The sequence below is a fragment of the Phalacrocorax carbo genome, chromosome Z, assembly GCF_963921805.1.
Source record: "Phalacrocorax carbo chromosome Z, bPhaCar2.1, whole genome shotgun sequence".
Taxonomy (NCBI): Eukaryota; Metazoa; Chordata; class Aves; order Suliformes; family Phalacrocoracidae; genus Phalacrocorax; species Phalacrocorax carbo.
The window spans coordinates 65093349-65110939 of NC_087548.1; the positions used below are offsets into that span (position 1 = coordinate 65093349).

The following is a 17591-nucleotide window of genomic DNA, read 5'->3' on the forward strand; positions in this document are numbered from 1 at the left end:
CCATTCCTGATTGCTCACATGTCTGTCATACTGTCTTCCAAACAAAAGCTTCTATGTTTTGCTTGCTTTGTATGAAGACCATTCCTTCCAGCTGATCATCCTGGCTGTCTTTCTCTGTCCTGTTCCTGCTGTTTTGAATCTCTCTAATACTTCAGTACAAGGTGGTTGTACATTCTGCATAAGACAAGTTTTTTGTTTGTTGGTTGAGGTTTTTTTTTTGCTTTGCTGGGGGTGGGGTTTTGTATAGGTTTTTTTGGAGCCTCACTGTAAGATTTTTCCTTTTCTAAAGTGCACAAGCAGAAAGTTGCTGTTGCTAACCGTTCTGATGGGCCTCTTTTTACCTTTTTGGGTGTGGGGTTTTTGTTTGTGCGTTTTGTGTTTTTTAACAAGGAGTGTTCTGGAATAAATGGTAATAGTTCTAAACCATGTGCTTTGACTTGTTCCTTACCTTTTAATTAGACGTGTCAATACACAATTTTGACACTTGAATTGTAAAGTTCTCTAAATGTCTAACTGGTTTGGAGATAAGCTCCACTATATACAAGAGAAGATCCTTGAAGCATCCACCTAGAACATCATCATTATTGCTTCATTACTGCAGGAAATTGTGGTTTATTTGTGTGATTTGTGCAGTTCCCTAACAGTCCACAACCTGAGGTCTCATGAGAAATTAAATTTTTGAAAGTGCTTTTAGAACCAAACAAGAAATTAAACAGTATTGTAGAAATTCTTTAGCTATGAGAAATGCCATCTCTCCCTAGAAGTTAATTACTGTCGTTGTCACAGACATCATGTCTGTATGTCTGCCTTAAAAAAAAAAAAATTCAGTAAAAACGGAAAGGTGACAAACAATAGTATATTTTGTCAAAGTTGGCTATTGTGGTTGTATGCGAAAAGTAACCGCAGTGAACTACGTTTTTGTATGGCTCCCTAGGAAGCCTTTTTTGCTTTCTTATATCAATTCTATTAAAATAATAGGTGCAAAAAGCAAGATTTTTGAAGAACAATAGAGATGACCCAGTTAGGAGATCCAAAGAATTAAAATATTGATGTATTCATAGAAGAAGTTATAGGCTTTGAAACAGAAATTAATTCTCTGAAGCATTTTCAGCCAGTAGTCTAAACTGTTTGATACAATTCGTGGAAATATTTGCACTTACTAGTTGGACAAAAATGCAAGTGCAGCATTTGGGATCATATTTTGTAATGGAATGCATCAGTTCTATCAGGTGTATTAAGTTGAATAATATTTAACAGAAGAAAATGTAACCTAATGTTACAAAACATCTTATAAAACATTCTTAATTTTTTAATATGGTATAATGAAAAAAGCTGTTAAACATTTGACTTGGTTAGTTGCTTTGTAGCAAAGTAATTGTGTATTGGCATAGTTTTCAAATTAACCATTTTAAGATGAAAAGCAAAGCTGTCTTTTTATAATATCTTCATGAAACTGTAGAAGCGCACAGTGAGGGCAGAGGTACATAGTGTTAAGTCATTAGTCACTGAAGTCTCTGTACTTCAGCCTTTCTTCCAAATCATTATTTGGTGGTACAAAGTATTAATTGTTTCCTCTTCCAGACATTCCTAAACAAGTTATGTTGGTGAAATTGAGTAAGTAATAAAACTTCATGTAGAAGATAACACTGTTGGCTTTCTTTAAAAGATGGGCATAAATCTAAATAGTTTTGTTTTCTGTGTTTCTTCTGCAAGTTGTTTTAGAAATGTGAACAGCAATGTTTATAAATCTTGATCTTCTGTATATGAGGACAGACTTGGTTTTTCTTTCCAGTACTAAGCAAAGATCCTCTTTAAAATTCTTCCTATTAAAACATTGCTGTATGCCATCATCAAGAAATCATTAATTATGAATGTGTAGCTTTCAGTGTCTGTATTATATCAGATAATTGTCAGTAAGATGCTTGTTCAGGGACTAAGGAGTACCTTAAGTTCTGTAACCTAATTCTTTGTCTGGGAATGGGTTTTTCTGCTAACTTGCATTATATCTTGATATCTTTATTGTAGCTTTATGAAGCAGAAAACAAGCATAAAATTTTTGAGAAGGAGTTCCAGCAGTACAAAGAACAGCAAAGTAGCAAACCAGAAATCCAGCTACAATCGGAAATAAATCTTCTCACTTTAGAAAAGGTATCTTAGAGCTTTCAAGTCTTTAAAAACTGTTGCAGTGACACTGATAAGGGAGATGTAGAATAACCTTGCATGATAAACTGGTTAATTTTTCCATTTTGTTATACTTTTTCCAACAATTTTTTCACACTTGAAATATTCAGATATAAATAAGGCCAACAGTGGCCTTGTTTCTACAGAGGAAGCAGTAGTGTTAGAGGCTAAGTCGGGAAAAAAACTAACATGTATATTTAAATTGCTACCATCATGAGTTATGTGGGCACTCTGAGCATTCTGTTTATAGAACTAAATAAAGATGAAGGTTTTCTTGTGACAATTAATTTAGACTGGTATTCCATTATATGCATTGGTTTTTTATCAAGTATTTCTGAAAAGAGATTGTGCTACTTATCAATGGAATGGAATCCCTGTCATAAATTGATTTCTTAGAAACCATGGGTGGCTTCAGTAGAGGATATTTTGCTTAATTAAAATTACATATATGGGCATATTTTGCCCATATTGTGAAGCTTGGGTCAAACTGTTGACCAAACATGCTGAAAAAAATTGGATCAGGCTTCCTGGCACAAAATGCACTCACAGTTACATGGCCAGTCTGCATGTTACTGCATGCTTGAATAATTTATAATAATGCAACCAAATGATTAAAAATTTTTCTGTCTCTACAGACCTTTTAAGCTCTTTGCTTGAATATTTTGTTAGGTTTTCACAAATTTAGTGGTAAACAATTTTTGCCTGATTAAAAGAAAATATCACTGCATCAGAGTTGTTAATTAAGAATGCTTCATTTTTCAGGTTACTGTATTCTGGGTGCTTCATAACTGTTTTAAGTTGCCTTCTAATGCTAAATTTTTTCTGCACAGAACGCAGCAAAATTTTTAAGGTGTGTAACTTATTTTAGAGATTAATTTAGATAGTAAGATCAAAGATTCACACTAGATACATATATTTTAAAGAGTGATTAGAACAGATGTCTATTTCAGAGAAAAGAATGTAGCACGTATCTTCTATCAGCTGCAGGAAAGAGAAAAAGCTACACACCTTTTAAAGGCAAGATTTATCCATTAGTGTTTCTGTTAAATTAGTGTTTATAATCTTGCTTAGGAAAAAAAAAGGGGGGAGGGAGTTTGCTAATTTGAGTCTTAAATTTAAAGGTTACACCAGCAGATTTAGTGCTAAAAACTAATCTTTTCCTTTTTGTATAGACAGCTATCTAATAAAAATAAGGCTATATTTTAAACAAGAAAATGTTCATGTGCCATAATATTTATGTTATATTATATAACAGCTTTAGATGATGTTGTATGTTACACTACATAAACACTTTTCTTAAACCAGACCCTTTGTATATATACATCTTTCGGTGATTGTTACTGCTGTTATTGCTTCAGCTGATATGATTTTAATTGCTTTTAGGTTGAACTTGAAAGAAAATTGGAGTCAGCTACCAAGTCAAAGCTCCACTACAAACAACAGTGGACAAGGGCTTTGAAGGAACTTGCAAGGTTAAAACAGGTATGCAGGTTTTCTTTTGTCATATGAGACAACCCAGTTAACCTTCTGTTGGAAGCTACTTAAAATTAGTCTAAACTACTGGCAATTTTCATTTTATTAGCGTTTGTCTTTGCAAAATTAAAGCTCTGAGCTACGCTCTTTACAAAAATGAGAACAGCAAAACTGAATTGAGTTTGATGTTGTACTCAGGAAAGACCAAGGCTCATGTCTGTAACGAATGTTAGCATAGCTAAAAGGAGGTGTGATTCAAAAAAGAGAAGTTTCATAAATCTCGTTCCCAATAATACTTAGTCAGCAATTCCAGTGAAAATATATTGTTTCTGTCCAACCATCTTGGTCAGTTACAGTCCTAACCGTTCTCTATTTTAATTGTAAAATGAATGGAGTAAAGTTGAGAAAAAAATCTTTGCTTTTAGGAGCATTGGTTTAAGGTTTGCTGAATGCTATAAAATGAAGTTAACTTGCAGAAAAGTTAAACTGCAAGTGAAACTTTTCTCCTACTTTTGGAAATCCTAATCTCATACTAATGTGTTTTAACAGAGCTCGAGTGCATGTATGTCTCTGTGTGTGTATATACCCACACAGAGCCATACACATACGACTTGAAAATACTGTGTTCAAACTTGCAGGAGTACCAGCTTCATCCTCAATGAATCCATATGCCTCTGTGTTGTTTGTCATAGCCTGTCTTTCATGAGTTACAGTAAACATTAGCTACAACAGTATACTTAAGGATGGCAAACATTTCCATTGGCCTTGACAAACAATAAATTATTAATCCCTTTGCTGAACAAACCTTGACACAGGCATAAAGCTTCAGAATTCAAGTTTAGTAAAAGGTTCTTATTGCCTGTATTCACACCTACTTCCTCTCTGAGAGAAAGTGCAGGGTGTTTTTTTTAAGGACTATAGTTCCTACTTCATTCCTACTGCTGGAGTACTCAGGTTTTGGAGAGTAAGAAGCTAAAAATTAATCTATTTCTCTTTGAAGAGAGGGAATGTGCTTTATATTAACTATTAATAATTAAAAGCTCATATTTGTTTGCTGTCTCCTTATTGGTCCTTTTTTGCCTAGTGATAAAAGGTAAGGAATCCTCATCTCCAATTCCGGAAACATCCATGCCTGACAAGATGATAAAGAATATAAATCTTATCTCTCTGATTAAGGTTTCTTCAGCAGACATGAAATGTCCAGGCTATCTTCTTCTTTCTGCCATGTTTAAAAATCCCTCTAGAATAAAAGAGAAGATCGTTGTGTGCCAGATTAACACTAGTGTGTATCAGTATCAGGTTTTTATTATAAATTTCATCACTGTAGACCTGACAATCTGAATTCAGTAACATATGTGATGGTTTCAGCTGACCCTCTTGCTGAAAGTCTGAACCATAAAATAAGTTGGCATATACAGTGAACACCAAAAACTTTTCTACTAAGAACAAACCCTTTCAAAGTAGTTTCTTGTGGTTTTTATATTCCTGTGCTTCATCTTATAGTCTATTGATAAAGGATTTAAGTGACTTTAAAGAGCCAGATAAAAGTTGAAGCAGAGCTGGTCAGAAACTGTTTACTATGTTTTAAATATAAATTTGGAAACCTTTGCTTCATGAATTCTAGATTTGCTTTAGTTCAGAAGATTTGTGCAATTGTGCATACTTTGACCAATTTTTTGTTTAAATTGGATTAGTACCATGTTAATTTTGCATTGCCTCTGGTGAATAGCCACAGGGCTGTAATCTGTGCCAGTAATTTGTCACACCAAAGCTCTCTAGAGAACTATACAAAACATTTGTGTAGTGAGGATTAGACGCTGAAAGCCATATCTTAGATTGTTAATAAATGTTAATGACAAAACCCAGCTGGTAAGTCTTGGAAATGAGATCTAATGCTTTGTGCCCATTGCCAAAAAAATGTTTAAACAGAGATTTCCATTACTCAAAGGTGACCTAGTACAGTCAATTTGTGAATTAAAGAAGCATAATCTACAGGCTAAGCATTTAGTAAAATGCTCTTCTGATTTGCAACCATAAAAGTCAATGTTTCCTTAATTAAAAAGTTTCCTTTTACTTTGGAACTAGTTCTTAGCACACATCTGTGATGGTTTTATATTTTGCAGAATATGAGATATGCAGTACATAACTTAGAAAAGTATGGGACTGTTAATAGAAAAAGCTCTAAACTTCTCCACGTCTAGTATTTTGAATGCTAAACACAGTGCCAGTAGTAACAAAAAAAAAATCTGAAATGCATGAGGACACGTATACATCAGGCTTACCTGTGCTTAGCAAAATACAGAAGTTAGTTGCACTTGAACACTGTTTGTAAAGCTGAGTGAAAAGTCTTCACCTAGCTTACTTTTCTTCCCTTTTTGTTACTCAGTGCAAGTTTGTATTAATACTTCATCTATTATACCCCTGCTCAGCATTATGAAGACAAAAATGTCAAGTTAGCTATGTATCAATACATCCAGGTAGATTTTATTATTTCCAGAGGTTTCAAAAACTTTCTTTCAAAGGTTGCGGACTGGGAGATCTCAGTGCTACACAAATGAGACTTCTTTGGTTTTTCATGTATGTGAGTGTTATTTCTGAAAGCAATGAAACAATTTACACAAAATTGCATACATACTTACAGAGATCTTAGATGCTAAATTCAGTACCTGTCTGAGTGCAAGAAACAATGTATCAGAACAAAAATGAAAGCTGGCAGAAATATCATTTTCAGGAGTTGATAATCTCTGTTACAATCTAGAAAACCAAAATCACAGTGTACATGCATACATTATTCAGTGTTCTGTATAAATATTTTTTAAGTCTTTTAATGTGTTTGTGCCCTACAGAGCTGTTAAAACCAGCACTGATGCATTTGTTTAAACAACATGGACTGTATTGTCTGGCTGACATTCTCTCTGTCTTGTCCAGTGTCTTGCTTATCCACTCAGTAATTATTTTGATTAATTTATAAGTAATTTAGCCAAGGATGGGATGTAAATCTTTGTTTAAAAAAAAAAAAAGGCACAAAAAAAAACCCAGTTGGAGGTCCAAGTCTTGGTTAAAAACTGTGTCTTGAAACCATCCAGGCCCTCCTACTGACTTGTCAGCTCTGGGTTATTTTCAGAAAACTTTACTTGAGTTCCTTAGCTTCAATCGTAAGTTTTTCCCACAGACTTGCATGGTATGTGTGAGTGGGAGAGTGAATAGTGGCTGCTATTTAGCCATTGTTTAGTCTAGTATGTATGTTTACATCTCCCTTTTGGATTTATAGACAGCTATGGCAAAATAAAGATTGTGCTTCCTTGATTGAAGAGCCTCTTAACTAGAGCACCTGGCGGCATACAGGGATTCATTTATGATCTGATTATAATTGAAATTTTGAGGGTTTTTTATTACTGGTTAATTTTTATTTAATGCTGATATTCCTGTAGTACTATAGGCTTGAAATCATGATTGAAGTTCCCTCCATGCGAGCTCCTAAAACAGTATTCTGCATCTGAAGCAGTATGTTACAGAGATGCAAACTAATGAAGAAAATAGTAAAACATTGAAGTAAATTATCTGATAACTAGTATGTGCCTTTGTTGGGATTTGATTTGTTTTGTTTATGGGGATGTAAGAGGAGGACAGCAAAATATCAAATTAATAAGAGAAAGGAGTATCGGTGGTAAGTTTTACGGGGGGGGCGGGAAGGAAGGAAAATGAGCAAAAGGAATAGCATGACTAGCAGTGCTGGGAAAGTAGTGGAGGAAAAAGAAGTACCTGGGCCAACTAAGGGTATATTGCAAAAATAATTTTCAGAGTAATTTGCACATGATACTCTTGGTCTATCTGTGATTGCCTCACTCTGGGATAGTGGCTGATGATAATTAGGTGGTGATGCAAGAGTAAAGTTTTCAAGTGTGCTGAATTTCTGGTGGGTCTTACCTTCTATTCACAAAGCTGCCTTTAGTCTAGCAGCTGATGATTCTGGAGCATTCTCTTACCTGAAATTTAAAAATGCAAAATTCTAAGAGTTTAAAATTTAGTATTCTACTAGTTCTTACTGAGGCTTAAAACAACCTGACTGGCTACAAGAAGCAGCTGGGAATAAATCTGAAATGTTCCTTATTTCAGGATATATTGTAGGAGCATATTCTCTCTAGAAATGCAAAGTATATCAGACAGTCTTGACTGAGAATTTTAGGCATGTGAGTATGTATGTATAAACTTGTGTGCACTGAGGTACACTTAAAAAACACTTCATATTCAATTATAATTTGGCTTTTAAGCATATACAGAATAAAATGAAGATGTTACAAGTGGGTTTAGATATGCTGGTCTTTGTTTTATTAGTGCTGTAAATGTACAGAAGTGTTCTGTTAATATTGTTTTTTTCATTTTGGAAGATCTCACAGTAAATTCTGTTACATTTCAAGTACTACTGTGCAGCAGAGTTTAGTCCCTCGTCTGGTTTGTTTGTTTTTTTTTTTTAAAAAAAGTGCTTGTTGTCCAATGGATTGTAAAACCGTGGTGGGAAAAGTAGATTTAATACCTGAATGTCTCTGATAAACAGCACCAATTTAATGACTGTGATGAATAAGAAGTCTTTCCTTCCTTCTCATCGTAACAAAAGACTGTCTTTTTATCATCCCTCAACATTTTATAACAAAATTGTATATAAATTAATTCAAAATCAGCATGCCACACTTCTTATCAGACAACTGTTGTAAATTCTTTGCCATCTTCTGGTATTGATGGATTATCAGGAAATGGGTTTCTGTTGCTCTGCTATGAATGGTATACATAGAGCAAGTTTGCTGTTATGCACCCTGAAAATTGTTATGACAGACTTTTAAAGGAGTCAAAGACTAATGTTGGGAAAGACATCTGAAAATCACAAAGTGTATAACTTAAATTACACACAAGATCTGTCATAAATGAATCTGCAAAATCCCTTCTCACTTGCTTTCATGTCTTTTTTCCAAGTTCAGCTGTCTAAAACTGAATGCTAGGGAAATTTTGCCCAGAAAATGTTGATTTTTATTTTTTTAGGCTAATATTATTGTGCTTAAATGTCATTATTCAGGGTCATGGCATGGCACGCTACAGAAATTCTTGACTTACAGGACTAAAATTAATCTTGTCCTCTCCCTCACCCCTCCTAAACAAGGAAATGCCAAATATTTGTCATGTTTACATCGCAATTGTATTAGTAATCAAACTAAATTTCTAATCACATTTATCTGAAAATAAGTCTTACCCAATGTTACCTTGGAGACAAAATGTACTGATAGGAGTTTTTCCTCTTGGTGGAGAAAAGGAGAATTTAGCACTCTCTATATTCAGACTTACTTCCCTACAAATCTAGATATATTAGCCTGAGCAATGAGCATGCTGACCATTGACACTAATTTTCTTTTTTTGTAGACATTTTTCCCAGAGAAAAATATTAAAAGGGACAGGAACTGAAAAAAGGATTCTTCAGGAAAGCCTTGCTTTTCCTGCATCTCTTCTTGGCTTTTGCATAATTTTCTTTTGTCCTTTTCTCAGTTTTATTAAACATCACTAAAGATGTCCCTTAATAATAAAAAAAAGTATGGTTCTGAAACTAACTAGTTCAGTGAGGGCATAAAGGACCAAGGTATTAAATGAGATCCCTTCTGATCAATAGGAAAGCATTAGGAATATTCTGCCAGAATTCTTCCTGGTCCGACTAAGCTTTGGACTTTGTTCTGTTAACCTTTGGTGTGTGTACTACTTCTAATGTATACTTTTTCTTTGCATTTGTTTAAAGTGCCTTTTTTGCTGTCAGTTTGCCATTGTGAGTGTGTTGTTGAACAGCAGAAACCTCTGAATCATTGAACTTTCCTGCCTCAAATAGTAACGTATCAACTTGTCATGAAACTTATATTCCGCGTGCTTCTTATGGCCAGCACTCAGTTATGTGTTTCCTCTGAAGCTGCAACTGTCAGAACACTGAACAGAGAATACTGAAGGACTGGATTAGAAGACTTCTATTCAGTGTAGTCACAGCTATTTGGTGATTTGTGTGTATCATGTGTCTCATTATAATCTGTTTCATTAGTAGGAAGTGGTGTAATTTTCTGCTGGCATGTTATGTCTTGCTATGCTAGTAATAAGTGCACTCTGTTTTGCAGCAGTTTTCCAGCATTTAATTTTCGGGTGATGTTTGTGCAACATACCTTCCAAAAAATTCTCTAATAGAATCACTGAGATATACAGATTTGACAGACTTACATTAATACCCCAGCTTCCCATGACAGTAGTCCTAGTTTAAAATGGGACAATTAGAGCATGAATAAACTGAACTGCAATTCAAGGAGATATTGTTTCCAAAGTTAATCCTTTCCTTGTCATCTGCAGCAATACATTGGACTGAAGCTAATATCTAGAATCCAGCATAGGTAGAGAGGCTATAAAAGGGGTCCTCTCTCCTATAAGAGAGTTAGATTTTTGACATCATCTAAGAGGAAGATGTCAGCCTCATCCTCCACAGTAATGAGGGTTGTTTTCCTACAGATGAGGCAGTTTGCTTGTAAACTGCATTCTTATGTAATTTATTGTGTGGCCTCCAATACAATTACCATTGTTAGATAATGTCAACAGGAAAACCAGGTTGTACTACACAAGTTAATTCCAAAACCAGAAATTGGATATGTAGGCTGTACTATATTTAATACAGAGATTTGTATAGCAAGTTTCTGTAGACATGTAGTCCGATCAGGAAAAGTAGCTAGTCACCAGACTGAATTACTGGATTCTTTACCTGTAGTGACAGACAAGTAGAAGTTTCTAGACTTGTTCTGCATTTACAGGGCAATAGCTCCTCTCCTGAGGCTAAATAGAACTTTACAAAGGAGATTTAACATACTCAGAATTTTAGGTCTCATGTTTGCCTTAAGGTATTAATCCCAACTTTGGGTTGGTTTTTCTTTTTCCCCTGAAACACAGCAATATTTTAACTTGCTTTATTTTGAAAATGATTTAACTTAGGAGATCTAATGAGAATACCAAGAATAGTGATGGTCTCAAAAAGAAGTAAATGTTAGCCTGTTCTCATACTTCTAGATTTTGGGTAATTGAGATAATCAGATTTGCTGTCCATTTATTTCGTTGTACTATAGTTTAAGTTGTACTGGTTTTATACCAACCTATTTGAGACTAGGTCATGCTCAGCATTTTATCTTACTATCTGCATTTAGTAAAGCAAACACCTCAAGATTAAGTCCAGTGATCAAAACTGTTAAGATAATTCCATTCCTCCTCATAGCCCATTGTATACTTGAAATTTGGCTTTACTGTCTGGATGCTGTTGCCTATCCAGATATTTGGAAACCAGAGAATACTATTGTGGTATTTGCTGGGACTGTATTAAAACAAAACCAAGCAAATAAATAAAAAGATTGCCACCTTCTGTCTTGTCTTTGTTAAATCCTTCAACAGTAATGCTTGATCTGTAGCATTTTTTAAAATACAAAAGTTTATCTTAATTCAAAACATTCTGTGATTAAGGAGCTCCTAAGGTGTTTGGTATATTGCTTAAATGATTAATTTCTATTTTTTTAATAACTTGAATCATGTCTGTGCTTGAAATGTACCTAGTTTTGACTTTCAGCCAGTGCTTTTCATTGGTGGAAGAAACCAAACTGGCCAACTGATGTGAAATATCAATCTAGCCCATACACAGGCCAGCAGTAGATGCAGAAGATATAGAAACACAGCTTGAATATCTTTGAATATCCTCCTGTTGCCCTTAGTATGTAAATGAGTTACATACATCATGAGCCAGCAGTTGCATTCAGGCTGTTGTGCTTATCAGACATCAGTGAATGCGTTCTTAGTTTATCTGTTTCCTTTTCAAACTAATTCATATTTTTGTCCCTATAATATTCTATTCTCTTGCATCCGCTTTTTTCCCCACTGAATAATTTTGTATCGGCAGCAAACTGTTTATTCCAGAATGATATATTCATAAACGAGGCAGTCAAAGAGTAGATTCTTGTGGAATCCACTGTTACTTTCTTGCTATTGTGGAAATGGCCACAGTGATTTCTCTAGTCTTCTAAACACTGAGTAATTTGAGAGGACTTTCTTTGTGCCAGCTTAGTTCTGTGTTTGGTTGTAGGTGATTTCTTTGGTGTGGTGTTTTGTTGGTTTGGGTTTGGTTTTTTTAAGACTAGTTGCAAGTGTGACTTTTCTACAAAAGCTGGATTAATTCTTCCTGGTGTACATATGCATCCTCTTACTTTTGGGTTTTGTTATGGTTTCAACCAATTTGGCCATTGTAGAAGTAAGTCCTGCTGGTAGTTCCTGTATATTCGTAAGGCCTCTGTTTAAAAAAAGAATAAAACGAAAAACAGGGAAATAGTTATTCCTGTGGTGTCAGCACCAATTTTAGTGATGGATTACACCTCAAGTTAGTCTTGCAACTTTGTGTTTGAATTTCCCTAGAACTCTTAAACTCTTGGATAAATATCAGCTGGCTGTAGCAACTTGTTAATATTTGCTATATATTATCTGTAGATTCTTGTTCTAAAATCTATTCTACTTCAGTCTGAGACTGTTCTTCAAACCTGTCCTGCATAAAAAAGGGTGCCTCTCACATGGGAATGTTTTTCTGCAATGGACTCTTGGTGGCAAAGGAAGAACTATGGCCATCTTTTCCCTGAGTGCTTTGTTATACTTCAGTCATCTGTCAGCTTAGACTCTTTGGCAGGATTCCTGCTTCTGGTTTCGTTATTAGTATGTATCCCTTCAACAAGTTGCTCTTCAGGCTCTATGGCCTGTTTCACTCAAGTTCTACACCAATACACTGGCTGGTTTATTGGATTTAGTACAAAAATAAAGTATTTTGGGGTTACATACATGCTATGATTTCTTGTCAAGTACTTCTCTATTGCATTGCCTGTTCATGTTAACAATTAGAGCCTTTGTTTATACCAATTCCTTGTCAAATTCAGATCTTCTTACCACATATTGATCATCAACAGGGAGTGCATAAGATGCTGGGAACTGAGATTCAGGAAACTGCCTGACTAGACTCTTCCAAATATTATTAGGTTGACTGTATAATGAATAGGCTTACACATCAAACAATTATCTTTTTTTACCACTATAATAAATATAAAACTGATTGTATTAAACGATCAAATATTTCAGATGAAAGCAATGTCAAAATTACAAAGGTAACCTTGCACTTCACAATATGTCTAGATCCAGGATGTTTGTGTAACCTCCTGCCTTATTTTTTAACTACAGGAAGAAATGCCATTTTACCTTCAGGTCTTCTGTCTCATTCAGAGTGTAAGACTGACCGTACTGAGTTGGTGCACAAGGTCAAATGGAAAATGACTGGGAGGAAAACAAGTGGAGAAAGGACCACACTTCTCATTAAGACACTTTAATGTCACAAAGTGGTAGTGGCCTCAAGCCCTAGTTTTGTTAAAGTGTCATATAGAACTTAAAAAAAAAAACAAAACCCAGAACAAAGTAGATTTTTAGAATGGATAGATTAATTGGATTAAATCCACAGGATAAGTTATCTAAGGTTTCGCACAGAGCTAGACAAATGTAAAAGGAAACCTCATCAGAGTTCTGTTTTCAAGGATTATATTTTAACCACAAATTGCAATTTCAAAAAGTAGTTCTTAAAGCTTTGACACTGGGCACTATGGGGCTAATGATGGAAGTTTCCTGCAGCTATTTAGCATTTTTCTGGGGTTTATTTCTCAAAAAAAGTTAAAATACCATGGAGTGATGGAATGAATCTCGGTATCTTGAGCAGTTCCACAAGTATAAGTTTTATGTTGATCAGCTTAAGCCAGAGTTTGTAAAAGGGTTTGTAACATTTTTGCTATTTTGGTAATGGGAGGATATCTGTGACTGGGCTTCAACTGATCCAGCCTGTACAGGTTTAGTGCAATTTTGGTAGTCCCTGGTCTTACTGCATAATAGATATCAACAGCTAAGACATTCTTTTTAACTCCTGCATTTATAATCCTGCTGCAGACATAATTGTTGTTACTTCATTCCTGAAGTTTTGCTCATGTTGCTATAATTAGCACTTCTACATGTAATCAGCTAGTCAACTGAGTTAAATGTTCACCTCTTCCCACATTAGCGTGAACAAGAAAATGCAATGGCTCACCTTAAAAAGCAGCAACAAGAGCTGGAGCACATGAGGTTGCGCTATTTGGCAGCAGAAGAAAAAGAGCTGGGGAAAACAGACCGACAAGAGCTGGAGGATATCAGAAATGAACTTAACAGGTATGAAAGCATTTGTAAGACTCTTTCCCCCTCCACCCCTCTTTTCTTGCGCTCTGTCTTAAAATAGGAGAAGGTTAAATCAAGTTTATAATTGGCTGTCAGTCCAGCAAATGAACACAGTTTAGTGTCCCTTGGGTAAAGATTGCACATTTATAAAATGCAGCTGTACTGCAGTATAGAAAATCTATGTGTAAGGCCACTGTACCCTGCCTTTTATGTTATGGTCATAGTTGTAGAGCACCAGGCTTTTTTTTCTGTTTTAAACCTTCAGTTCTGAGCATAACTGCCGCATTAAGAAAAGAGGCATGTACTAGTCATATTTTGAACATATTAAAATTCTAAATTATCTGTTGTTGTGCTCCAAAAACTCTCTGCAGTAGTTCTGTATGTTGAACTTTTTTAATTTGGGTGCTGTTTGCATTATCAAAATATGAGCCTTGGTAGCAAGTATTGTAGCTACATATGCATATAGAAAAGGGATTGTTAGAATTTAAGTTTTATATTAGCATTTCTTTTACTCTTAGTTGATTTTCCCTAGAGAGGTTAATTTGTTACCTTTTCTAGATTTCTTTATTTTACTAACTACTTCAGTAGATAAATATCTCTTAATATGAAAATAAACAGAGCTGTTTATAATATGGCTCATCCTCTGATTCTTTCCATTTTATCAACATCAGGCTAAAGCAACAAGAAGAAGAGAGAAAGCAATTGCAAGATATTAAAGATAATTCTGCTGGTAGAGTGGATAGTCTTCATTCTAGAAAATTAAATGAGAACATGGATGATTATCTTTCTCGTCTGATAGAAGAGAGGGATACCCTGCTGAGAACAGGAGTATATAATCATGAAGACCATATTGTAAGTGAACTGGATCGTCAAATCAGAGAAGCTCTTGCAAAAAGGAACATCACTAAATAAAGGCATACAAAAAGTTCTTAAAAAGAGCCAAAATTTGAACAGAGTGAGTGATTTTTATGAACCTGTACTACTTACTCTGTGAAATATTTACGGTCATGCTTAATTTTGCACCCTATTGTTAGCTGTTTTTGAAGTCAATGTAAATATTTGGAATATGTGACGTTAAAGCACAGTTGTAAGTTTTATGGGGATATTGTCTGTATTTTTAATCTTTTTTTATACTTACATGTATATATATGTAAATGTATTTATCCTGTGTACTTTCTTCTGAAATGTTTTCTACCTCTTTTGCATCACCCTGGCTAGGCTTATTTGTAAAATTTTTAATATTCATTCTAAGTTTTTTGGTCAATATTGTCATAATTTCTTTCAGTTTTCAGAAATATGTCTTCAGTGTACTAGGGAAAAGTGACATCAGCTGTTTTCCCTGACAGATCTCTTAATTCTGAAGTGCAGCACTGACCAATTGTCACTTTTTTACTAAATCACAAGGTAATAAATTTTTGCTTCTCCAACTGTGGTTAACTAAGTTGTCTAGTAAATAAGAGACAAGATTTTGAGTGTAGGGGGAGGAAACTCTTGAACTTTATGAACTGAATCAATTATTAAGTAACTAGGCTGAAAATGCAGTGAAAGTACAGGATGAAAATGCGTTTGTTGCCCTAGGAGTTTTGTTCATAGGCCTGTAAGGGTGAACCCAGGAGGGTAAAGACCTAGTTCAGAAACGAATATGCATTCTTAGATCCATCCCTAATGAGGAAAGATACCTGAAGCACTAATTCAGTTAATTTATACACTTTAAATTCTGAACACATACATAAAACAAGAGTTTTCTAAGTAAATATGTTTTCCTTAATCAAGACCTAACCACTTCCCAGTTACTTAACATATATTTCAAAGCATGTTATCTCATTACCACTTAAATTTTATGCACGGTTTTGTTTGGTTGTGGAAGTATGAATCGGGTATGTCTCAAGGTGTTAAATGCCAGAAGACAAATCAACAGGAAATGTTAGTTTGTGCATAATTACAGTTGAAAAAGTTTTGGTTTCCAGCATTCATTCTATTCAATTTTAAAATCATTTGTGTGGATCTAGCAAATAACATTAACTTAAAACACTGTCCTTTCAATAGGCATTTTTGCCTGTCCTTTATGTACAGATGTTTCTCTGCTTGAATGACAAGTACTGAAAGCATCTTAGGTCTTGTTACTTTTAGAATGAACAAAGATACCAATGCAAAAATCTTTTTTTTTTCTTTTAATATAAAACCGGTGAAATTCCATGGACATGGCTGTATACATGTGGCCTTCCTGTTTCATATGGTATTATAAAATGGGGGTTTTTTAGATTGTGTCTGGCTTTGCCTCTAGGTGCATTGTTTTTCCTCCTCCCTACCATGAGCCTATCTCCTGTTAAGTAAACCATTAGTTCAAGCTCCTTAGAAAAATTTTAAACAAGCTGTATAAACATAGAGATCATGTTCTGTGAGGAATTACCAGTTACCAATACCAGACTTCATAAGAAATGCTTTCATAATACTTTGCACACTCTACTGTATTTTTCAAATTAGTGTGCTTAGAGAGATCCCTCTCCACTAGCAAAGCAAATAACACCTTCATAAATCAAATAAAAAGCCATGAGAAGTAATTTTACAATTTCTTTACATTATGGCTTTGTCACATCACTGATGTGTGATTGTATGCAATTACTGTAAATGAATCAGGGAGCTTCTATCCTGACAGGAAGACTTGCTCGCGTCATTCTTCAAATACTTGCTCGCTTGCTAGAGGTGTAATTTCTTCTTTAAACGCTGGAGGGTGCCTTAGGCTTAAATATCACAAAGATTGCGTTGACACAATTTTCCTAACTGGTGATTTTTTGAACCGGTTTTCTATGACTTTTCAGGTGTGTTACTTTATTGAATAAAATTCTAATTTTAAACAGATATTAAGGATTTTGTGTTTCCTTTTCAACTATGTATTTAAAGACAATTTTTTTATTTACTATATCTGGTAGTATGACAGTCTTTAGTGCTTGAAACCATAAAATTGACAAGTCGACTTTCAAGTTAATATCACTTTTTAATTTCTAATTCAGCCTCTTTCATGGCTCGTAAGGAAAACAGCAGTCAAGTCACTATGGGGTTTAAAAAGGAAGTACTTAGGTGAGTTTTCTTTCTAGTAGATCAAAGTATTGAGTAAAATAAAAGAGAGACCACTTGTTTTTTTAAAAAAACTTTTATAAGCCAGATAATTGAAGCTATTTGGTCCATTTTGCCATTTGAAAGATCACTACCTAAAAGGTGAAAAGCATTAATTTTGTGATAACTAAAAACTTTAGTTAGCATTTTTATTTTTATATAGTCATTATGCTTCATGTTCATTGTATCAGAATGTGAAAATGAATACTTTAAGCTTAATTTTCAACTTCATTTTTTTCAGCACAATTTGTCTGTGGCCTTCAGTCTGAAGTACTCTAGAAAAAAAATCTGTGTTCGTAGTAGATATCTATAGCAGAGATGAGCTCAATATTACTCTTTTTTTAAGTATATATTTTTATGTTGGGTTCCATTTGCCTTGGTTTTGAGGCAATAAAATTTTAAAGGTTACACTATTCAGTGGAAAGACCAAATGCCATCTTTTTAATCAAAAAAAAATCTTACAATTTTTATCCGAGTCTCTCTTCACGGCACAAGAAATGACGTTTGAAGCAGATGCATGAGATAACAAGCTTATTTTAATTTATCCA

At 34.5% G+C, this 17591-nt stretch overlaps 1 protein-coding gene across 2 annotated transcripts in view; it reads left to right on the plus strand.

Annotated features, from left to right (window-relative positions):
- Positions 1-16790, plus strand: part of CEP120 (centrosomal protein 120) — a 41964-nt gene extending 25174 nt beyond the window's left edge. For both annotated transcript variants that reach the window (XM_064438027.1, XM_064438025.1), the window contains exons 18-21: positions 2026-2148; positions 3565-3663; positions 13778-13923; positions 14601-16790. In XM_064438027.1, the coding sequence (XP_064294097.1) occupies positions 2026-2148; positions 3565-3663; positions 13778-13923; positions 14601-14841 (609 nt within the window). In that variant the 3' untranslated portion in view covers positions 14842-16790. The remainder of the gene's footprint in view (positions 1-2025; positions 2149-3564; positions 3664-13777; positions 13924-14600) is intronic.
- The last annotated feature ends 801 nt before the right edge of the window (positions 16791-17591 follow it).